The sequence below is a fragment of the Pseudophryne corroboree genome, chromosome 5 (assembly GCF_028390025.1).
Source record: "Pseudophryne corroboree isolate aPseCor3 chromosome 5, aPseCor3.hap2, whole genome shotgun sequence".
Classification (NCBI taxonomy): domain Eukaryota; kingdom Metazoa; phylum Chordata; class Amphibia; order Anura; family Myobatrachidae; genus Pseudophryne; species Pseudophryne corroboree.
In genome coordinates, this window is record NC_086448.1 from 792,124,309 (window position 1) to 792,149,412 (window position 25,104).

General features: G+C 46.5%; 1 protein-coding gene across 1 annotated transcript in view; it reads left to right on the forward strand.

Annotated features, from left to right (window-relative positions):
- The window catches only part of DGKB (diacylglycerol kinase beta), a 903,118-nt gene that overhangs the window by 634,137 nt on the left and 243,877 nt on the right, over nucleotides 1-25,104 (forward strand). The window contains exon 20 of the mRNA XM_063924421.1: nucleotides 10,295-10,385. Within this exon, the coding sequence (XP_063780491.1) occupies nucleotides 10,295-10,385 (91 nt within the window). The remainder of the gene's footprint in view (nucleotides 1-10,294; nucleotides 10,386-25,104) is intronic.

The window sequence follows — 25,104 nt, forward strand, 5'->3', positions numbered from 1 at the left end:
CATTCATGCTCGCCGATGAACTGTGTCCAATTTTCCAAACACACCAGCGTCCTTTATCCATAAGTAGCTTTTAAACTGTCCCGGAGTATTAGAGGTGCAGTTTATGCTCAGCTGAACAAAAGACCATGTAAGAGGCCTGTGTGCTATTATTTCTTACAGAGTTGAGATGAGATTTGCAATATTACATGTGTGTGTTTTATACTATATATATATATATATATATATATATATATATATAAAATCTTATTCACACACCCATGGCCATCGGGGCCAGGAAGGAGCAGAGAGCCTGGATCATAGTAAAGATGTTCAGGGCAGCTGCCTAGGGACTCCATGCTATCCTGAGTCCTGCATACCGGTAAGAGAAGATCTCTGGCATGGGAATGGTGGAAGGGGTTCAGTATGATTTACCGACGGACACAATTCCGATGTCCAAATAGCGACATGAGTTTTTCTGGGTTTTTCGTGTCAATGTCGATATGGACACTGCCTAATTGTACCGCGTCCCGCATGTCGGCATTTTGACATGTCGGCATTTCAAATGTCGGTACCCTGACTGTCAGCATTTTGCACATGTCGGCATAACGAATGTCGGTATTTTGACCATGTCAGTATTTTGACTGTCAGTCAATGGCTGTCGAGATTATGACGGTCGGTATTGTGTCCGTCGGTAAATCAACTGCTACCCGGTGGGAGTGCCCATATTAATGATGACAGTCTCGGCTGTGGATGGAAATGCAGTGCCTTCTACATCATCACACAAACACAGCCACTTTCCATCCAGCTCAGAATCTGCTGCATAATGAAGGGGGGGGGGGGGGGGAGGGGGGTTATCAAACCTTGGAGAGAGAGAAAGTGGACAGAGATAAAATACCAACTAGGGAGGCCAATCCCGGGAACGGGATCGGCGGGATCCTGGGATTTAGGCCCCAAAATGGCCGGAAGTCAATCCCGGGATTGGAAAATCCAAACCTGGGATTGAAGAGAGAAGAAGATGTTTCCCATCCGCCCGCCCTGGATGTATGGTGAGTTATGAGGGCGGTGTGAGCGGGGCAGCCACATAGGGGAAAGCCAATCTCGGGTATCTCGGGATTGACCATTTTTCAATCCCAATACCCGGGATTGAAAAAAATGGCCTGGGATTGGCCTCTTTAGTACCAACCCATCAACTACTGTCATTTTTCGCACATAGCCTGTACTATGGTAGTTAGGAGCTGATTGGCCGGTACTTTATCACCGCTTTATCTCTCTCCAAGCAATGATAAATCTTCAGAATGTGTGCTGACACCTATAACATTCTCCAAACTATTGGCAGTATATCCAGTAGTATCTGTGCCCTGTTGTCACAGGGATTTCAATGGTAATGTCAAGAGACAGTTATCTCTGCAAGGAGCTAAAATACAGATTATGTCTATGCAAGCTTCCACTTCTAACTTCATTTGGAAACTAGGTAACAGATTTCGTACTCATATAATAACAGATGAATTTGCTGTATTCAATTATCGGTGATGTGCGGCTGTACATGTCACCACGTCATACGGTATCCCAACAGCACTCCTCTATAGTGTGTGCGGAACAATCTGTGCTATTGGTGGACACAAGGTGGTGAAGAAATGGTCAGATTATCAGCATCTTGCGGCCATTGCCGCTAATTGAATACCCCCCATAAACTTTTGCACAAACTGCACTTTGTATGTAAATAACTCCTCACTGACCTTCATGAGTCATAATGATCATGTAATTTATCTGTCCAACAAGGACTAATTGCAGTGGCAAATTCCATATGTTCTCATGACTTACTGCCGTAACAATGTCTAATGTGAATTACGTACTTATTGATTATTTTGAGTAACTGCTATTGTTCTACTTTACAACAGAAATGAAACAATATATCAATCCCACATCAGTAGAACTTAAATATATAAATGTAATAAAATGCAATAAAGAGGCTGAACAAGCTGACAAGCCGAACAATAAAAATACTCTCCCTAGACAACCTATTGGATCTCATTTACATAATAGGGAACAATTACTCAAAGTAAAATTTTCTATAGTTCAAACGGTTGTAAATAAATAAAAAGCTTTTACAGTACTTCTCTACGTGATTTGCAACCCCACCCGTCCAAGCTATCCAATAATATTTCTCAACAATCATTTGCTTAACTATCAATTTTGCGAGCATTTAAGAGCTTAGAGCCTTAAAACATGGGATAGAGAGTCGCTTTGTACGTTTTTCAGAAGTTGCTCAATGCACGTTATCATATTTCTGTAAATGTCCACACCACAATCAACCAGTCATTAGTAAATTGGTACCTGGTACTGTAAACGGGTAAGAAACAAGCAAGGTTTAATATAAATGGTCTGCATAAGCCCGTAAAAAGGAGCACAGTACATTTATAGCTGGGTCTTAGTACATATCAGGGATAGCGCTCATACTTTATGCCAGTCTGGAGTGGACGATATGTATGGTTATGATAATTTTTTCGGTGTTTCCTTTCATTGTACTGTATGCTAAAGCGCAACTCCAGCAATGTATATTTTTTAAGGCCCCTATCCCAAAAATCAGCTGAACCGTGGGGTACAGTAAGCAGTGCTTGCATTTATGGTTGGGCGATAATGGATTATGGTACATCATGGGCATAGCCAGAGCTTTGTAATCCCCATAGAAGCATATTGAAGGCTCTTCCTCACCCTTCTAGAGAGAGACACCTCTTTGCACAACAGTTGTTAATGTTTTGCCCCATAACAGTGCCCTAGTTCATTTTATGAGCCATAGTTGTTCCCTAGTTAATGTTATGCTCTATAGTAGTGCCCCCTAGTTCACTTTACACCACACAGTGACCTTAGTTCATGTTACATCACATTGCAGTTCCCAGTGGCACCGAAGGGAGGGGGCTGATACTCTCTCTCCTTCCACCCTCCACCAATCCGGTAATAGACAGTGGCTCGGTACTTTCGGGCAGGGAGAAAGAAGTGACTTCTACTACAGCAGCCCAAGTCCTGCACACATAGTAGTGGTCAGTCCTCTGTCTCCCTAGGTGATGTGCAGCAGCAGAGGGGAGAGCGATTGCACTCACCACCCCACTCCTCCCCTCATCTACTGGCCACCAACTAGCACCCACCCTGTGCGGTGCGCATGCCTGCACACAGTCTATTTTTTTTTTTTTTTGTATAGCGGGCTTGGCCACACCTCCCCGAGTTGACCGTGCCCCAAGGGCATAGCTACCATAGGTGCAGGCAGAGCAGCTGCTATGGGGCCCAGAGCTGAGAGGGGCCCACCTTCCCTGTCACAGTTACATGTGTTATATACAGGATGTAGCTACCATAGGTGCAGGCAGAGCAGCTGCTATGGGGCCCAGAGCTGAGAGGAGCCACCTCCCCTGTCACAGTTACATGTGGTATATGCAAGGGCGTAGCTACCATAGGTGCAGGCAGAGCAGCTGCTATGGGGCACAGAGCTGAGAGGGGCCCACCTTCCCTGTCAAAGTTACATACATTTTTTTCTCTATCGTCCTAGTGGATGCTGGGGTTCCTGAAAGGACCATGGGGGGGAAGCGGCTCCGCAGGAGACAGGGCACAAAAAGTAAAGCTTTAGGATCAGGTGGTGTGCACTGGCTCCTCCCCCTATGACCCTCCTCCAAGCCTCAGTTAGATTTTTGTGCCCGGCCGAGAAGGGTGCAATCTAGGTGGCTCTCCTAAAGAGCTGCTTAGAAAAGTTTAGCTTAGGTTTTTTATTTTACAGTGAGTCCTGCTGGCAACAGGATCACTGCAACGAGGGACTTAGGGGAGAAGAAGTGAACTCACCTGCGTGCAGGATGGATTGGCTTCTTTGGCTACTGGACATTAGCTCCAGAGGGACGATCACAGGTACAGCCTGGATGGTCACCGGAGCCTCGCCGCCGGCCCCCTTGCAGATGCTGAAACGAGAAGAGGTCCAGAATCGGCGGCAGAAGACTCCTCAGTCTTCTTAAGGTAGCGCACAGCACTGCAGCTGTGCGCCATTTCCTCTCAGCACACTTCACACGGCAGTCACTGAGGGTGCAGGGCGCTGGGAGGGGGGCGCCCTGGGAGGCAAATGAAAACCTTTTTTGGCTAAAAATACCTCACATATAGCCTCCGGGGGCTATATGGAGATATTTAACCCCTGCCAGAATCCATTAAAGAGCGGGAGACGAGCCCGCCGAAAAAGGGGCGGGGCCTATCTCCTCAGCACACAGCGCCATTTTCCCTCACAGAAAGGCTGGAGGGAAGGCTCCCAGGCTCTCCCCTGCACTGCACTACAGAAACAGGGTTAAAACAGAGAGGGGGGGCACTAATTTGGCATTAGAAATATATAAAAGATGCTATAAGGGAAAACACTTATATAAGGTTGTCCCTATATAATTATAGCGTTTTTGGTGTGTGCTGGCAAACTCTCCCTCTGTCTCTCCAAAGGGCTAGTGGGTCCTGTCCTCTATCAGAGCATTCCCTGTGTGTGTGCTGTGTGTCGGTACGTGTGTGTCGACATGTATGAGGACGATGTTGGTGAGGAGGCGGAGCAATTGCCTGTAATGGTGATGTCACTCTCTAGGGAGTCGACACCGGAATGGATGGCTTATTTAGGGAATTACGTGATAATGTCAACACGCTGCAAGGTCGGTTGACGACATGAGACGGCCGACAAACAATTAGTACCGGTCCAGACGTCTCAGAAACACCGTCAGGGGTTTTAAAACGCCCGTTTACTTTAGTCGGTCGACACAGACACAGACACGGACACTGAATCCAGTGTCGACGGTGAATAAACAAACGTATTCCTTATTAGGGCCACACGTTAAGGGCAATGAAGGAGGTGTTACATATTTCTGATACTACAAGTACCACAAAAGAGGGTATTATGTGGGATGTGAAAAAACTACCGTAGTTTTTCCTGAATCAGATAAATTAAATGAAGTGTGTGATGATGCGTGGGTTCCCCCCGATAGAAAATTATGGGCGGTATACCCTTTCCCGCCAGAAGTTAGGGCGCGTTGGGAAACACCCCTTAGGGTGGATAAGGCGCTCACACGCTTATCAAAACAAGTGGCGGTACCGTCTATAGATAGGGCCGTCCTCAAGGAGCCAGCTGACAGGAGGCTGGAAAATATCATAAAAAGTATATACACACATACTGGTGTTATACTGCGACCAGCGATCGCCTCAGCCTGGATGTGCAGAGCTGGGGTGGCTTGGTCGGATTCCCTGACTAAAAATATTGATACCCTTGACAGGGACAGTATTTTATTGACTATAGAGCATTTAAAGGATGCATTTTCTATATATGCGAGATGCACAGAGGGATATTTGCACTCTGGCATCAAGAGTAAGTGCGATGTCCATATCTGCCAGAAGATGTTTATGGACACGACAGTGGTCAGGTGATGCAGATTCCAAACGGCACAAAGGTGTATTGCCGTATAAAGGAAGAGGAGTTATTTGGGGTCGGTCCATCGGACCTGGTGGCCACGGCAACTGCTGGAAAATCCACCGTTTTTACCCTAAGGCACATCTCTGCAGAAAAAGACACCGTCTTTTAAGCCTCAGTCCTTTCGTCCCTATAAGAGTCATATCTGCCCAGGGATAGAGGAAAGGGAAGAAGACTGCAGCAGGCAGCCCATTCCCAGGAACAGAAGCGTTCCACCGCTTCTGCCAAGCTCTCAGCATGACGCTGGGACCGTACAGGACCCCTGGATCCTACATGTAGTATTTCAGGGGTACAGATTGGAATGTCGAGACGTTTCCCCTTCGCAGGCTCCTGAAGTCTGGTTTACCAAGGTCTCCCTCCGACAAGGAGGCAGTATGGGAAACAATTCACAAGCTGTATTCCCAGCAGGTGATAATCAAATTACCCCTCCTACAACGGATGCTGCTACAACAGCACGGGTGGATTCTAAATATTCCAAAATCGCAGCTGATCCCGACGACAAGTCTGCTGTGCCTAGGGATGATTCTGGACACAGTCCAGAAAAAGGTGTTTCTCCCGGAAGAGAAAGCCAGGGAGTTATCCGAGCTAGTCAGGAACCTCCTAAAATCAGTGCATCATTGCACAAGGGTCCTGGTAAAGATGGTGACTTCCTACGAAGCAATTCCATTCGGCAGATTTCACGCAAGAATTTTTCAGTGGGATCTGCTGGACAAATGGTCCGGATCGCATCTTCAGATGCATCAGCGGATAACCCTATATCCAAGGACAAGGGTGTCTCTCCTGTGGTGGTTACAGAGTGCTCATCTTCTAGAGGGCCGCAGATTCGGCATTCAGGATTGGATGCTGGTGACCACGGAGGCCAGCCCGAGAGGCTGGGGAGCAGTCACACAAGGAAAAAATTTCCAGGGAGTGTGATCAAGTCTGGAGACTTTTCTCCACATAAATATACTGGAGCTAAGGGTAAATTTATAATACTCTAAGCTTAGCAAGACCTCTGCTTCAAGGTCAGCCGGTATTGATCCAGTGGGAAAAACATCACGGCAGTCGCCCACGTAAATAGACAGGGCGGCACAAGAAGCAGGAGGGCAATGGCAAAAACTGCAAGGACTTTTCGCTGGGCGGAAAATCATGTGATAGCACTGTCAGCAGTGTTTCATTCCGGGAATGGAAACTGGGAAGCAGACTTCCTCAGCAGGCACGACCTCCACCCGGCAGAATGGAAACTTCATCGGGAAGTTTTCCACATGATTGTAAACCGTTGGGAAATACCAAAGGTGGACATGATGGCGTCCCGTCTGAACAAAAAACGGGACAGGTATTGCGCCAGGTTAAGAGACCCTCAGGCAATAGCTGTGGACGTTCTGGTAACACCATGGATGTACCAGTCGGTGTATGTGTTCCATCCTCTGCTTCTCATACCTAAGGTACTGAGACTTATAAGACGTAGAGGAGTAAGAACTATACTCATGGCTCCGGATTGGCCAAGAAGGACTTGGTACCCGGAACTTCAAGAGATGCTCACAGAGGACTTATGGCCTCTGCCGCTAAGAAGGGACTTGTTTCAGCAAGTACCATGTCTGTTCCAAGACTTACCGCAGCTGCGTTTGACGGCATGGCGGTGGAACGCCGGATCCTAAGGGAAAAAGGCATTCCGGAAGAGGTCATTCCTACCCTGGTCAAGCCAGAAAGGAGGTGACCGCACAACATTATCACCACATGTGGCAAAAATATGTTGCGTGGTGTGAAGCCAGAAAGGCCCCACGAAGAAATTTCAACTCGGTCGATTCCTGCATTTCCTGCAAACAGGAGTGTCTATGGGCCTCAAATTGGGGTCCATTAAGGTTCAAATTTCGGCCCTGTCGATTTTCTTCCAGAAAGAAGTGGCTTCAGTTCCTGAAGTCCAGAAGTTTGTCAAGGGAGTATTGCATATACAACCCCCTTTTGTGCCTCCAGTGGCACTGTGGGATCTCAACGTAGTTCTGGGATTCCTCAAATCACATTGGTTTAAAACCAGTCAAATCTGTGGATTTGAAGCATCTCACATGAAAAGTGACCATGCTCTTGGCCCTGGCCTGGACCAGGCGAGTGTCAAATTGGTGGTTTTTTTCTCAAAAAAGCCCATATCTGGTTGTCCATTTGGACAGGGCAGAGCTGCGGACTCGTCCCCAGTTCTCTCCCTAAGGTGGTGTCAGTGTTTCACCTGAACCAGCTTATTTTGGTGCCTTGCGCCTACTAGGGACTTGGAGGACTCCAGGTTGCTAGATGTTGTCAGGGCCCTGTAAATATAGGTTCCAGGACGGCTGGAGTCAGGAAAACTGACTTGCTGTTATCCTGTATGCACCCAACAAACTGGGTGCTCTTGCTTCTAAGCAGACTATTGCTAGTTGGATGTGTAATACAATTCAGCTTGCACATTCTGTGGCAGGCCTGCCACAGCCAAAATATGTAAATGCCCATTCCACAAGGAAGGTGGGCTTATCTTGGGCGGCTGCCCGAGGGGTCTCGGCTTTACAACTTTGCCGAGCGGCTATTTAGTCAGGGGCAAACACGTTGGTAAAATCCTACAAATTTGATACCCTGGTTAAGGAGGACCTGGAGTTCTCTCATTCGGTGCTGCAGAGTCATCCGCACTCTCCCGCCCGTTTGGGAGCTTTGGTATTATCCCCATGGTCCTTTCAGGAACCCCAGCATCCACTAGGACGATAGAGAAAATAAGAATTTACTTACCGATAATTCTATTTCTCGGAGTCCGTAGTGGATGCTGGGCGCCCATCCCAAGTGCGGATTATCTGCAATACTTGTACATAGTTACAAAAATCGGGTTATTATTGTTGTGAGCCATCTTTTCAGAGGCTCCGCTGTTATCATACTGTTAACTGGGTTCAGATCACAGGTTGTACAGTGTGATTGGTGTGGCTGGTATGAGTCTTACCCGGGATTCAAAATCCTTCCTTATTGTGTACGCTCGTCCGGGCACAGTATCCTAACTGAGGCTTGGAGGAGGGTCATAGGGGGAGGAGCCAGTGCACACCACCTGATCCTAAAGCTTTACTTTTTGTGCCCTGTCTCCTGCGGAGCCGCTTCCCCCCCATGGTCCTTTCAGGAACCCCAGCATCCACTACGGACTCCGAGAAATAGAATTATCGGTAAGTAAATTCTTATTTTAACATTATGTGGTACGTAGGGGTCCTTTCAAACTTTTTCCTTGGGGCCTGCAATATATCTAGGTATGCCCCTGGACCTGCTCATTGTAGTGTGGTATAAAATGAACTGGAGGGCATTTTAATGTTATATAATATGAACCGGGGGCACTGTAATGAGGCACAATGTGAATGGGGAGCACTATATATCATAATGTGAATTGGGGGTACTGTGCGGCATAATGTGTACTGGCAACTCTGAAATGTGACATAGGGGGAACTTAAGCACTACTGCGATTCATAAAAGAACCTAGGGCACTACTATGGGGCATCACATTAAATAAGGCTCTACTATGGTTCAGAAAATTAACTAGGGCACTATTATAGGGCATAAAACTAACAACTGCTGCAAAGAAGTGTCTCTCTAGAAGCATTGGGACGGGGGCTCCTTCAAAATGTTGCTATGGGGACCACAAAGTTCTGGCTATGTACCTGCCCCTCACCGTACTGGGTCCCAGCAAAAGCGGTTGGTGGTCCCGGTAGTGCTCCATGTTAGCAATATACCTCATTATGCCATGCAGTGCATAGCAGGTAAACTCCAGGAACTAGATAGACCTCTTTATGACCTGGGTGCAGTTAATCAGGTCAAGTCTCTGGGCTCCAGTCCATTGAATCTGTAATGATTTCACTTGCAACAAATGAAAATCAGTAGAGCAGGTAGCACCATTAGCATAGGGGTGGGGGGACGATGACTACTAATTAAGTGAGCCTTGGCTTGTTGGATGGTCCTCCATGATGTCACTCCATAGAATTAGTCACTGATCCAACCCACCCCCCACCCCCCATTTGTGCAGCACACGCAATTAGTATTTTTGTCAATATTTATTTTAGAAGACATCATCACGCCCCCTGTCAGGCCACGCCCGATCAGTACCTGGGCCTGGAGCTGCTCTGTATAGCTCTAGGTAGCACCCCAAAAAATAGAGACATTCCAGAAATATACTCAAACGCAAGTAGACTCGTATGTATGTGTGAGGTCCATTGCCATCCCCGTTTACATTGTACTTCAGTAATAAGAATCCATATTAAAAGCATTAAATATTCCACCAGTCAATAAGAGGCCTGACAGTCATGTATTTTGTAGGATAGCTATTAGTTTTCATACAAGTTAAATAAAACGTATGCCAGGTACAGGAGTAACTTTACATTATAGCTTAAAACAGCAGCTTGCTTAATAAATATTATAATTTAATTTTCATGAAACTTTATACTTTTGTATGTTCTGTTTTTTTCCCTTTTGCCGTTTTGTAAATTGCCTACTAATCCTCTACATATTGTACTATACTCTTTGTCCACTGTACAGTAGTTTGATGGAGAATTTTTTGAAGAAATAATAATAATAATAATGATGTGGTTTATAAAGTTTTACATAAAATGTACACCTACTATATATGTTGGATTATGTCATAAAAATATGTAATACTTACTATGCATTATAAAAGTGGAATTATACAATTTGATGTTATTCTTTTTGTATGTCTAAAAAAAACCAAGAAGTCCAATGACCAATGAAAAAAATTCCATTTAAAACAAAAACATTGCTATTGAGTTGCTTTTCGTGGTTTCACTCTACAGTTGATGCCAAACGAATGTTCTTGGGTAAAAATCAGAGATTAAAAAATAAAAACATAACTTATTCTTTTCATTTCAGAATGAAGAATAAATTTTGGTACTTTGAATTTGGCACGTCTGAGACATTCTCTGCAACTTGCAAAAAATTGCACGAAGCAATTGAAATTGAAGTAAGTATACGGCAATTTGAATCTTACAAACTGTACATTATGGGGGGTATTCAGACTCGGCCGCAATAGCGTCCCGCAGCACAGTTTGCCGGTTTGCAGCAAACTGCGCATGCGTGCGCGGTCATATACATTGCTGTCGCATCCCTGTTGCAGGTGACTGCGATGTGATTGACAGATGCGGCCATTACGGGGCAGAGGTTCAGCGTTGTGGAGGCAGCGGCATGATAACGGGGACAGTCCGGGACCGTTTCCGGCGCGGCTGCTGCCACTCAAAAAAAAAAAGGCCATTGACCGTCTGACAGTGCGGCCAGTAGAGATGAGCGGGTTCGGTTTCTCTGAATCCGAACCCGCCAGAACTTCATGTTTTTTTTCACGGGTCCGAGCGACTCGGATCTTCCCGCCTTGCTCGGTTAACCCGAGCGCGCCCGAACGTCATCATGACGCTGTCGGATTCTCGCGAGGCTCGGATTCTATCGCGAGACTCGGATTCTATATAAGGAGCCGCGCGTCGCCGCCATTTTCACACGTGCATTGAGATTGATAGGGAGAGGACGTGGCTGGCGTCCTCTCCATTTAGATTATAAGAGACTGAGAGAGATTTACTGGAGCTGACTAGGAGGAGTACTGTTACTGTAGAAGTGTAGAGACTGAGTGGAGAGAGTTTACTAGTGAGGACAGTGCAGTTTACTTTATAATCCGTTCTCTGCCTGAAAAAAGCGATACACAGCACACAGTGACTCAGTCACATACCATATCTGTGTGCACTGCTCAGGCTCAGGCCAGTGTGCTGCATCATCTATTATCTATATATAATATTATATATATCTGTCTGACTGCTCAGCTCACACAGCTTATAATTGTGGGGGAGACTGGGGAGCACTACTGCAGTGCCAGTTATAGGTTATAGCAGGAGCCAGGAGTACATAATATATTATATAGTGAGTGACCACCAGACACACAGTGCAGTTTATTTAATATATCCGTTCTCTGCCTGAAAAAAGCGATACACACAGTGACTCAGTCAGTCACATACCATATCTGTGTGCACTGCTCAGGCTCAGGCCAGTGTGCTGCATCATCTATTATCTATATATAATATTATATATATCTGTCTGACTGCTCAGCTCACACAGCTTATAATTGTGGGGGAGACTGGGGAGCACTACTGCAGTGCCAGTTATAGGTTATAGCAGGAGCCAGGAGTACATAATATATTTTCTCTATCGTCCTAAGTGGATGCTGGGGTTCCTGAAAGGACCATGGGGAATAGCGGCTCCGCAGGAGACAGGGCACAAAAAAGTAAAGCTTTTACCAGATCAGGTGGTGTGCACTGGCTCCTCCCCCTATGACCCTCCTCCAGACTCCAGTTAGATTTTGTGCCCGAACGAGAAGGGTGCAATCTAGGTGGCTCTCCTAAAGAGCTGCTTAGAGAAAGTTTAGCTTAGGTTTTTTACTTTACAGTGAGTCCTGCTGGCAACAGGATCACTGCAACGAGGGACTTAGGGGAGAAGTAGTGAACTCACCTGCGTGCAGAGTGGATTTGCTGCTTGGCTACTGGACACTAGCTCCAGAGGGACGATCACAGGTACAGCCTGGATGGTCACCGGAGCCGCGCCGCCGGCCCCCTTGCAGACGCTGAAGAGAGAAGAGGTCCAAAATCGGCGGCTGAAGACTCCTGAGTCTTCATAAAGGTAGCGCACAGCACTGCAGCTGTGCGCCATTTTCCTCTCAGCACACTTCACACAACAGTCACTGAGGGTGCAGAGCGCTGGGGGGGGCGCTCTGAGAGGCAAATAAAAACCTTATTAGAGGCAAAAAATACCTCACATATAGCCCACAGAGGCTATATGGAGATATTTAACCCCTGCCTAACTTCAAAAATAGCGGGAGACGAGCCCGCCGAAAAAGGGGCGGGGCCTATCTCCTCAGCACACAGCGCCATTTTCTCTCACAGAAAAGCTGGAGAGAAGGCTCCCAGGCTCTCCCCTGCACTGCACTACAGAAACAGGGTTAAAACAGAGAGGGGGGGCACTGATTTTGGCGATATTGTATATATATAAAAGATGCTATAAGGGAGAAACACTTATATAAGGTTGTCCCTATATAATTATAGCGTTTTTGGTGTGTGCTGGCAGACTCTCCCTCTGTCTCCCCAAAGGGCTAGTGGGTCCTGTCCTCTGTCAGAGCATTCCCGGTGTGTGTGCTGTGTGTCGGTACGTGTGTGTCGACATGTATGAGGACGATGTTGGTGAGGAGGCGGAGAAATTGCCTGTAATGGTGATGTCACTCTCTAGGGAGTCGACACCGGAATGGATGGCTTATTTAGAGAATTACGTGAGAATGTCAACACGCTGCAAGGTCGGTTGACGACATGAGACGGCCGACAATCTATTAGGACCGGTCCAGGCGTCTCAGAAACACCGTCAGGGGTTTTTAAAAAACGCCCATTTACCTCAGTCGGTCGACACAGACACAGACACGGACACTGAATACAGTGTCGACGGTGAATAAACAAACGTATTTCTCATTAGGGCCACACGTTAAGGGCAATGAAGGAGGTGTTACGTGTTTCTGATACTACAAGTACCACAAGAAAGGGTATTATGTGGGAGTGAAAAAACTACCTGTAGTTTTTCCTGAATCAGATAAAATAAAATGAAGTGTGTGATGATGCGTAGGGTTACCCCGATAGCAAATATTGGCGTTATACCCTTTCCCGCCAGAAATTAGGGTACGTTGGGAAACACCCCTTAGGGTGATAAGGCGCTCACACGCTTATCAAGTGGCGTTACCGTCTCCAGATACGGCCGCCCTCAAGGAGCCAGCTGATAGGAAGCTGGAAAAATATCCTAAAAAGTATATACACACATACGGTGGTTATACTGCGACCAGCGATCGCCATCAGCCTGGAGATGCAGTGCTGGGTTGGCTTGGTCGGATTCCCTGACTGAAAATATTTTATTCATGTACAGCATTTAATAGGATGCATTCTATATATATGTATGTGAGATGCACAGAGGGATATTTGCTCTCTGGCATCAAGATAAGTGCGTTGTCCATATCTCCCAGAAGATGTCAGGGACACGACAGTGGTCAGGTGATACAGATCCCATACGGCAGATGGAAGTATTGCTGTATAAAGGGAAGGAGTTATTTGGGGGTCGGTCCATCGGACCTGGGGACCACAGCAACAGCTGGGAAATCCAACCTTTTTTACCCCAAGTTACATCTCAGCTAAAAAAGACACCGTCTTTTCAGCCTCAATCTTTCCTTTCCCATGAGGGCATGCAGGCAAAAGGCCAGTCATATCTGCCCAGACATAGAGGTAAGGGAAGTAGACTGCAGCAGGCAGCCCTTTCCCAGGAAAAGAAGCCCTCCACCGCGTCTGCCAAGTCCTCAGCATGACGCTGGGGCCGTGCAAGCGGACTCAAGGTGGGGGGGTAGTCTCAAGAGTCTCAGGGCGCAGTGGGATCACTCGCAAGTTGACCCCTAGATCGTACGAGTATTATCCCAGGGGTAAAGATTGGAGAGTCGAGACATCTTCTCCTCGCAGGTTCCTGAAGTCTGCTTTACCAACGGCTCCCTCCGACAGGGAGGCAGCATTGGAAACAATTCACAAGCTGTATATCCAGCAGGTGATAATCAAAGTACCCCTCCTACGACAAGGAAAAGGGTATTATTTTTCCACACTATATTGTGGTACTGAAGCCAGACGGCTTGGTGACACATAGTCTAAATCTAAAATGTTTTGAACACTTACATAAAAGGTTCAAATCGAGATAAAGTCACTCAGAGCAGTGATAGCGAACCGGAAAAAAGGGGACTATATGGTGTCCCTGGACATCAAGGATTACCTCCATGTCCAAATTTTGTCCTTCTCATCAAGGGTACCTCTGGTTCGTGGTACAGAACTGTCAATATCAGTTTCAGACGATGCCGTTTGAATTATCCACGGCACCCCGGGCCTTTTTACCAAGGTAATGGCCGAAAAGATGTTTCTTCAAAGAAAAAAGGCATCTAAATTATCCCTTACTTGCACGACCTAAAAAGGGCAAGTTCCAGAGAACAGTTGGAGGTCGGAAGAGCACTATCTAAAGTAGTTCTTCGACGGCACGACTGGATTCTAAATATTCCAAGAATCGCAGCTGTTTTCCGACGATACGTCTGCTGTTCCTAGGGATGATTCTGGACACGGTTCAGAAAAAGGTTTTTCTTCCCGAGGAAAAAGCCAAGGAGTTATCCGACCTGTCAGGAACCTCCTAAAACCAGGAAAGGTGTCTGTACATCAATGCACAAGAGTCCTGGGAAAAATGGTGGCTTTTTACGAAGCAATTCCATTCGGCAGATTCCATGCAAGAATTTTCCAAAGGGATCTGTTGGACAAATGGTCAGGGTCGCATCCTCAGATGCACCTGCGAATAACCCTGTCGCCAAGGACAAGGGTATATCTTCTGTGGTGGTTGCAAAAGGCTCATCTATTGGAGGGCCGCAGATTCGGCATACAGGATTTGATCCTGGTGACCACGGACGCCAGCCTGAGAGGTTGGGGAGCAGTCACACAAGGAAGAAACTTCCAGGGGGTATGGACGAACCTGGAAAAGTCTCTTCACATAAACATTCTGGTACTAAGAGCAATCTAAAATGCTCTAAGCCAGGCGGAACCACTCCTGCAAGGAAAACCGGTGTTGATTCAGTCGGACAACATCACGGCGGTCGCCCATGTAAACAGACAGGGCGGCACAAGAAGCAGGAGTGCAATGGCAGAAGCTACCAAGATTCTTCGCTGGGCGGAGAATCACGTAATAGCACTGTCAGCAGTGTTCTTCCCGGGCGTGGACAACTGGGAAGCAGACTTCCTCAGCAGACACGATATTCACCCGGGAGAGGGGGGTCTTCATCCAGAAGTCTTCCACATGCTAGTAAACTGTTGGGAAAGACCAATGGTAGACATGATGGCGTCTCGCCTCAACAAGAAACTGGACAAGTATTGCGCCAGGTCAAGAGATCCACAGGCAATAGCTGTGGACGCACTGGTAACACCTTGGGTGTACAAATCAGTATATGTGTTTCCTCCTCTGCCTCTCATACCAAAGGTATTGAAGATTATACGGTGAGGAGGAGTAAGAACAATACTAGTGGCTCCGGATTGGCCAAGAAGGACTTGGTACCCGGAACTTCAAGAGTTGGTCACGGACGACCCGTGCCCTCTACTTCTGAGAAGGGACCTGCTACAACAGGGTCCCTGTCTCTTTCAAGACTTACCGCGGCTGCGTTTGACGGCATGGCGGTTGAACGCCAGATCCTAAAAGGGAAAGGCATTCCAGAAGAAGTCATTCCTACCTTGATTAAGGCAAGGAAGGAAGTCACCGCGAAACATTATCACCGCATTTGGCGAAAATATGTCGCGTGGTGCGAGGATCGGAGTGTTCCGACGGAGGAATTTCAACTGGGTCGTTTCCTACATTTCCTACAATCAGGATTGTCTATGGGTCTCAAATTGAGATCTATTAAGGTTCAAATTTCGGCCCTGTCAATATTCTTCCAAAAAGAATTGGCCTCAGTTCCTGAGGTACAGACTTTTGTTAAAGGAGTACTGCATATACAGCCTCCTGTGGTGCCTCCGGTGGCACCGTGGGATCTAAATGTAGTTTTAGATTTCCTCAAATCCCATTGGTTTGAACCATTGAAAAAGGTGGATTTTAAATATCTCACATGGAAAGTGACTATGTTACTGGCCCTGGCTTCCGCCAGGAGAGTATCTGAATTGGCGGCTTTATCTTATAAAAGCCCTTATCTAATCTTCCATTCGGATAGGGCAGAACTGAGGACTCGTCCGCATTTTCTCCCTAAGGTGGTATCAGCGTTTCACCTGAACCAACCTATTGTGGTGCCTGCGGCCACTGGCGACTTGGAGGACTCCAAGTTGTTGGACGTTGTCAGAGCCTTAAAAATATACATTTCAAGGACGGCTGAAGTCAGAAAATCTGACTCGCTGTTGATACTATATGCACCCAACAAGTTGGGTGCCCCTGCTTCTAAGCAGACGATTGCTCGTTGGATTTGTAACACAATTCAACTTGCTCATTCTGTGGCAGGCCTGCCACAGCCTAAATCTGTTAAGGCCCATTCCACAAGGAAGGTGGGCTCATCTTGGGCGGCTGCCCGAGGGGTCTCGGCATTACAATTCTGCCGAGCAGCTACGTGGTCGGGGGAAAACACGTTTGTAAAATTCTACAAATTTGATACCCTGGCAAAAGAGGACTTGGAATTCTCTCATTCGGTGCTGCAGAGTCATCCGCACTCTCCCGCCCGTTTGGGAGCTTTGGTATAATCCCCATGGTCCTTTCAGGAACCCCAGCATCCACTTAGGACGATAGAGAAAATAAGAATTTACTTACCGATAATTCTATTTCTCGGAGTCCGTAGTGGATGCTGGGCGCCCATCCCAAGTGCGGATTATCTGCAATACTGTACATAGTTATTGTTAACAAATTCGGGTTATATTGTTAAGGAGCCATCTTTAAGAGGCTCTTTCTGTTATCATACTGTTAACTGGGTTTAGATCACAAGTTGTACGGTGTGATTGGTGTGGCTGGTATGAGTCTTACCCGGGATTCAAATTGCCTCCCTTATTGTGTACGCTCGTCCGGGCACAGTACCTAACTGGAGTCTGGAGGAGGGTCATAGGGGGAGGAGCCAGTGCACACCACCTGATCTGGTAAAAGCTTTACTTTTTTGTGCCCTGTCTCCTGCGGAGCCGCTATTCCCCATGGTCCTTTCAGGAACCCCAGCATCCACTACGGACTCCGAGAAATAGAATTATCGGTAAGTAAATTCTTATTATATAGTGAGTGACCACCAGACACACAGTGCAGTTTATTTAATATATCCGTTCTCTGCCTGAAAAAAGCGATACACACAGTGACTCAGTCAGTCACATACCATATCTGTGTGCACTGCTCAGGCTCAGGCCAGTGTGCTGCATCATCTATTATCTATATATAATATTATATATATCTGTCTGACTGCTCAGCTCACACAGCTTATAATTGTGGGGGAGACTGGGGAGCACTACTGCAGTGCCAGTTATAGGTTATAGCAGGAGCCAGGAGTACATAATATATTATATAGTGAGTGACCACCAGACACACAGTGCAGTTTATTTAATATATCCGTTCTCTGCCTGAAAAAAGCGATACACACAGTGACTCAGTCAGTCACATACCATATCTGTGTGCACGGCTCAGGCCAGTGTGCTGCATCATCTATATATATTATATATCTGTCTGACTGCTCAGCTCACACAGCTTATAATTGTGGGGGAGACTGGGGAGCACTACTGCAGTGCCAGTTATAGGTTATAGCAGGAGCCAGGAGTACATATTATATTAAAATTAAACAGTGCACACTTTTGCTGCAGGAGTGCCACTGCCAGTGTGACTGACCAGTGACCTGACCACACTGACCACCAGTATAGTTAGTAGTATACTTATATTGTGATTGCCTGAAAAAGTTAAACACTCGTCGTGTGACTTCACTTGTGTGTTTTTTTTTTTTTATTCTATAAAAATAAAACTCATTCTGCTGACAGACAGTGTCCAGCAGGTCCGTCATTATATAATATATAATATATACCTGTCCGGCTGCAGTAGTGATATATATATATTTTTTATATCATTTATCATCCAGTCGCAGCAGACACAGTACGGTAGTTCACGGCTGTGGCTACCTCTGTGTCTCTGCACTCGGCAGGCAGTCCGTCCATAATTGTAATACCACCTAACCGTGGATTTTTTTCATTCTTCTTTATACATACATAGTTACATAGACATCTTCTCTTTATCAACCAGTCTATATTAGCTGCAGACACAGTACAGTACGGTAGTTCACGGCTGTGGCTACCTCTGTGTCTGCACTCGGCAGGCAGTCCGTCCATAATTGTATACCACCTAACCGTGGTTTTTTTTCATTCTTCTTTATACATACATAGTTACATAGACATCTTCTCTTTATCAACCAGTCTATATTAGCTGCAGACACAGTACAGTACGGTAGTTCACGGCTGTGGCTACCTCTGTGTCTGCACTCGGCAGGCAGTCCGTCCATAATTGTATACCACCTAACCGTGGATTTTTTTCAGTCTTCTTTATACATACATAGTTACATAGACATCTTCTCTTTATCAACCAGTCTATATTAGCTGCAGACACAGTACAGTACGGTAGTTCACGGCTGTGGCTACCTCTGTGTCTGCAGTCGGCAGGCAGTCCATAATTGTATACTAGTATCCATCTCCATTGTTTACCTGAGGTGCCTTTTAGTTGTGCCTATTAAAATATGGAGAACAAAAATGTTGAGGTTCCAAAATTAGGGAAAGATCAAGATCCACTTCCACCTCGTGCTGAAGCTGCTGCCACTAGTCATGGCCGAGACGATGAAATGCCAGCAACGTCGTCTGCCAAGGCCGATGCCCAATGTCATAGTACAGAGCATGTCAAATCCAAAACACCAAATATCAGAAAAAAAAGGACTCCAAAACCTAAAATAAAATTGTCGGAGGAGAAGCGTAAACTTGCCAATATGCCATTTACCACACGGAGTGGCAAGGAACGGCTGAGGCCCTGGCCTATGTTCATGGCTAGTGGTTCAGCTTCACATGAGGATGGAAGCACTCAGCCTCTCGCTAGAAAAATGAAAAGACTCAAGCTGGCAAAAGCAGCACAGCAAAGAACTGTGCATTCTTCGAAATCCCAAATCCACAAGGAGAGTCCAATTGTGTCGGTTGCGATGCCTGACCTTCCCAACACTGGACGTGAAGAGCATGCGCCTTCCACCATTTGCACGCCCCCTGCAAGTGCTGGAAGGAGCACCCGCAGTCCAGTTCCTGATAGTCAGATTGAAGATGTCAGTGTTGAAGTACACCAGGATGAGGAGGATATGGGTGTTGCTGGCGCTGGGGAGGAAATTGACCAGGAGGATTCTGATGGTGAGGTGGTTTGTTTAAGTCAGGCACCCGGGGAGACACCTGTTGTCCGTGGGAGGAATATGGCCGTTGACATGCCAGGTGAAAATACCAAAAAAATCAGCTCTTCGGTGTGGAGGTATTTCACCAGAAATGCGGACAACAGGTGTCAAGCCGTGTGTTCCCTTTGTCAAGCTGTAATAAGTAGGGGTAAGGACGTTAACCACCTCGGAACATCCTCCCTTATACGTCACCTGCAGCGCATTCATAATAAGTCAGTGACAAGTTCAAAAACTTTGGGTGACAGCGGAAGCAGTCCACTGACCAGTAAATCCCTTCCTCTTGTAACCAAGCTCACGCAAACCACCCCACCAACTCCTTCAGTGTCAATTTCCTCCTTCCCCAGGAATGCCAATAGTCCTGCAGGCCATGTCACTGGCAATTCTGACGAGTCCTCTCCTGCCTGGGATTCCTCCGATGCATCCTTGCGTGTAACGCCTACTGCTGCTGGCGCTGCTGTTGTTGCCGCTGGGAGTCGATGGTCATCCCAGAGGGGAAGTCGTAAGCCCACTTGTACTACTTCCAGTAAGCAATTGACTGTTCAACAGTCCTTTGCGAGGAAGATGAAATATCACAGCAGTCATCCTACTGCAAAGCGGATAACTGAGGCCTTGGCATCCTGGGTGGTGAGAAACGTGGTTCCGGTATCCATCATTACTGCAGAGCCAACTAGAGACTTGTTGGAGGTACTGTGTCCCCGGTACCAAATACCATCTAGGTTCCATTTCTCTAGGCAGGCGATACCGAAAATGTACACAGACCTCAGAAAAAGAGTCACCAGTGTCCTAAAAAATGCAGCTGTACCCAATGTCCACTTAACCACGGACATGTGGACAAGTGGAGCAGGGCAGGGTCAGGACTATATGACTGTGACAGCCCACTGGGTAGATGTATGGACTCCCGCCGCAAGAACAGCAGCGGCGGCACCAGTAGCAGCATCTCGCAAACGCCAACTCTTTCCTAGGCAGGCTACGCTTTGTATCACCGGTTTCCAGAATACGCACACAGCTGAAAACCTCTTACGGCAACTGAGGAAGATCATCGCGGAATGGCTTACCCCAATTGGACTCTCCTGTGGATTTGTGGCATCGGACAACGCCAGCAATATTGTGTGTGCATTAAATATGGGCAAATTCCAGCACGTCCCATGTTTTGCACATACCTTGAATTTGGTGGTGCAGAATTTTTTAAAAAACGACAGGGGCGTGCAAGAGATGCTGTCGGTGGCCAGAAAAATTGCGGGACACTTTCGGCGTACAGGCACCACGTACAGAAGACTGGAGCACCACCAAAAACTACTGAACCTGCCCTGCCATCATCTGAAGCAAGAAGTGGTAACGAGGTGGAATTCAACCCTCTATATGCTTCAGAGGTTGGAGGAGCAGCAAAAGGCCATTCAAGCCTATACAATTGAGCACGATATAGGAGGTGGAATGCACCTGTCTCAAGTGCAGTGGAGAATGATTTCAACGTTGTGCAAGGTTCTGATGCCCTTTGAACTTGCCACACGTGAAGTCAGTTCAGACACTGCCAGCCTGAGTCAGGTCATTCCCCTCATCAGGCTTTTGCAGAAGAAGCTGGAGACATTGAAGGAGGAGCTAACACGGAGCGATTCCGCTAGGCATGTGGGACTTGTGGATGCAGCCCTTAATTCGCTTAACAAGGATTCACGGGTGGTCAATCTGTTGAAATCAGAGCACTACATTTTGGCCACCGTGCTCGATCCTAGATTTAAAGCCTACCTTGGATCTCTCTTTCCGGCAGACACAAGTCTGCTGGGGTTGAAAGACCTGCTGGTGACAAAATTGTCAAGTCAAGCGGAACGCGACCTGTCAACATCTCCTCCTTCACATTCTCCCGCAACTGGGGGTGCGAGGAAAAGGCTCAGAATTCCGAGCCCACCCGCTGGCGGTGATGCAGGGCAGTCTGGAGCGACTGCTGATGCTGACATCTTGGCCGGACTGAAGGACCTGACAACGATTACGGACATGTCGTCTACTGTCACTGCATATGATTCTCTCAACATTGATAGAATGGTGGAGGATTATATGAGTGACCGCATCCAAGTAGGCACGTCACACAGTCCGTACTTATACTGGCAGGGAAAAGAGGCAATTTGGAGGCCCTTGCACAAACTGGCTTTATTCTACCTAAGTTGCCCTCCCACAAGTGTGTACTCCGAAAGAGTGTTTAGTGCCGCCGCTCACCTTGTCAGCAATCGGCGTACGAGGTTACATCCAGAAAATGTGGAGAAGATGATGTTCATTAAAATGAATTATAATCAATTCCTCCGCGGAGACATTGACCAGCAGCAATTGCCTCCACAAAGTACACAGGGAGCTGAGATGGTGGATTCCAGTGGGGACGAATTGATAATCTGTGAGGAGGGGGATGTACACGGTGATATATCGGAGGGTGATGATGAGGTGGACATCTTGCCTCTGTAGAGCCAGTTTGTGCAAGGAGAGATTAATTGCTTCTTTTTTGGGGGGGGTCCAAACCAACCCGTCATATCAGTCACAGTCGTGTGGCAGACCCTGTCACTGAAATGATGGGTTGGTTAAAGTGTGCATGTCCTGTTTTGTTTATACAACATAAGGGTGGGTGGGAGGGCCCAAGGACAATTCCATCTTGCACCTCTTTTTTCTTTTCTTTTTCTTTGCATCATGTGCTGATTGGGGAGGGTTTTTTGGAAGGGACATCCTGCGTGACACTGCAGTGCCACTCCTAGATGGGCCCGGTGTTTGTGTCGGCCACTAGGGTCGCTAATCTTACTCACACAGTCAGCTACCTCATTGCGCCTCTTTTTTTCTTTGCGTCATGTGCTGTTTGGGGAGGGTTTTTTGGAAGGGACATCCTGCGTGACACTGCAGTGCCACTCCTAGATGGGCCCGGTGTTTGTGTTGGCCACTAGGGTCGCTAATCTTACTCACACAGCTACCTCATTGCGCCTCTTTTTTTCTTTGCGTCATGTGCTGTTTGGGGAGGGTTTTTTGGAAGGGCCATCCTGCGTGACACTGCAGTGCCACTCCTAGATGGGCCCGGTGTTTGTGTCGGCCACTAGGGTCGCTAATCTTACTCACACAGCTACCTCATTGCGCCTCTTTTTTTCTTTGCGTCATGTGCTGTTTGGGGAGGGTTTTTTGGAAGGGACATCCTGCGTGACACTGCAGTGCCACTCCTAGATGGGCCCGGTGTTTGTGTCGGCCACTAGGGTCGCTTATCTTACTCACACAGCGACCTCGGTGCAAATTTTAGGACTAAAAATAATATTGTGAGGTGTGAGGTATTCAGAATAGACTGAAAATGAGTGTAAATTATGGTTTTTGAGGTTAATAATACTTTGGGATCAAAATGACCCCCAAATTCTATGATTTAAGCTGTTTTTTAGTGTTTTTTGAAAAAAACACCCGAATCCAAAACACACCCGAATCCGACAAAAAAAATTCGGTGAGGTTTTGCCAAAACGCGTTCGAACCCAAAACACGGCCGCGGAACCGAACCCAAAACCAAAACACAAAACCCGAAAAATTTCAGGCGCTCATCTCTAGCGGCCAGTGGTCAACCTTAGATCCGATGCATTCACAATTAGATTGCGGACGCATCGGGAGGCGTCCCCACACAAGCTGGGCTGCCTTGCCCTGTGCATGTGCAGAGATGAATGGAGATCTGGCTGCGTATGTAGCCATCTGCGTTCACCTCTGAATAACCCCCTCCCTATATGTTATGCAAAAAGCTAATATTACAGTAACAAGTTAATAACCATGTTTCATATAGGAGTGTGACAGGAGCCTCACATCACAGCTGTGTGCTGTTGGGGGACCCTGCTCCTTCCACCATCTAACTCTCTATCTGTGACTTCCTACTGTCTCCGTTTCTTTCATCGCATCACATATTTCACACATTTTAACTTTGTTATTCCATGCACGCTGCTAAAAAAGGGGCATGTCAGCGGAACACACGGGTGCACAGCTGTAGCATGTTGGGGTGTACCATATTTGGGCGTGCCAAGTTCCCCAAAGGTGTGTCTAAGACTCTACGATTTTTGCTGCGGCTGCAGCGCTCTGTTGAAATCCCCCTGGTGTGTATATGACATGTGTTTGAATGAGGCAGACCCGGCTTGTATCTGATAGGGGCTGACCCAGGAACTTCTCAGATCTCAGGTGTAGTGTGAATTTGAAATGGGGTCTTGAGCAAAAACCCGTGATTTTTCAGAGGTGAAAACCTGGGTCTGAGCAGGGAAATTCCCGCGTCGTATGCCAGAGACATACGCACAGACCGCCAATAATCACTCACCTGTGAACAGTTCGTAGGTTGGGGTCCATCTCTGAGCCAGGCATAACAATTATTCGCTCACATTAACTTAACGATGCCCAAATACATCACCACAGAGGCTTTTACAATACCGTATCATTCTGTCACCCTGTCAACACCCCATCACCCGTCTACCCTATCTACTACTTGCAAAAGTGCACACTAATCTTTGTGTGCGTGGTGTTAATGAGAGGTCCTCTCGCTAATTGTGGAAACTAACTAGTCTAACCAGTCACAATGGGGTGCCAGTGCCGAGCTGAATAATTGCCTTATTGCACTTCCCGCTGTGCTCAGTATTGAGTGAAAATAGGAGCCGATACATCCTCACCCCTATCCTACCCGTCGCCACCTATTTAAATGATTCCAGTCAGTTTGGGACTCCAGACCTTTATAAATGAACAGCAGGAAAATACCAAAGGTGGCAGATTGCATATTTATCATCTTTTTTGTGTAATACTTAAATATGTATTATGAAGTGACTGACATAAATTAGGCAGATTTCAGAATCCACAGGCCGTGGCTTGTCGAGGAACCCCTGCTGCCTGACATTTCATCCTTGTCAAAGATCAAATTATTTTAATTTAGGCTGTAAATTATAAGGAATGAAGACTTCTTTGTGGGAATTCCCTGTGGTAATCTGACTTTTGTTGTTACTGCTGCTTGTCAGTGTGCAAAAAATATAATATGCATGCAAATAAGGTTAGAAAATGTGTACTATCTAATTATCCAGCCAGCACATTCCACTTGAAGTCAGTGGGACGCCTGACACACAGTATGTGTTTGATTCATTCAGGCCTGCAGGGGTATTTACACAAGATTACTTTTAATTATGAAATTAATATCTCTTTATCTGAAATGTATAGAAGTTAGCAAAGGCATGAGGGGAATTTTTATCAAACAATCTCCATTTTTTACGACATAAGTTAAATTAAAAAAATAATATATCAGCGCTGGTTTAACAGCAAAGTTATTTGTTTGGGCTGGATAAATGCAGACAAATTACATCATTTACAGTAGGGGTCAATGTGTTTTCCAATATGGTTTGCGGGATGTTTTTAAGTGGACCTGTAGTCGGGTAGAAATTTTATGAGCAAAAACATGAGAATACAACCCTTCTGTTAATAGGAGCTATATATATATATATATATATATATATATACATGTATATATGTATGTATATATATATATATATATATATATATATATATATGCGGAAGCCCTCACTCACTCACTCACTCACTCACTCACTCACTCACTCACTGACTTGACTGACTGACTAATTCTCTTACTTCCCGATATGTTAGGAAGCTGAAATTTAACATAGGTATTCTTCAGGTGGGAAATAGGAAAACCACGCAATTTGAATTTTAATAAACCTCCCCT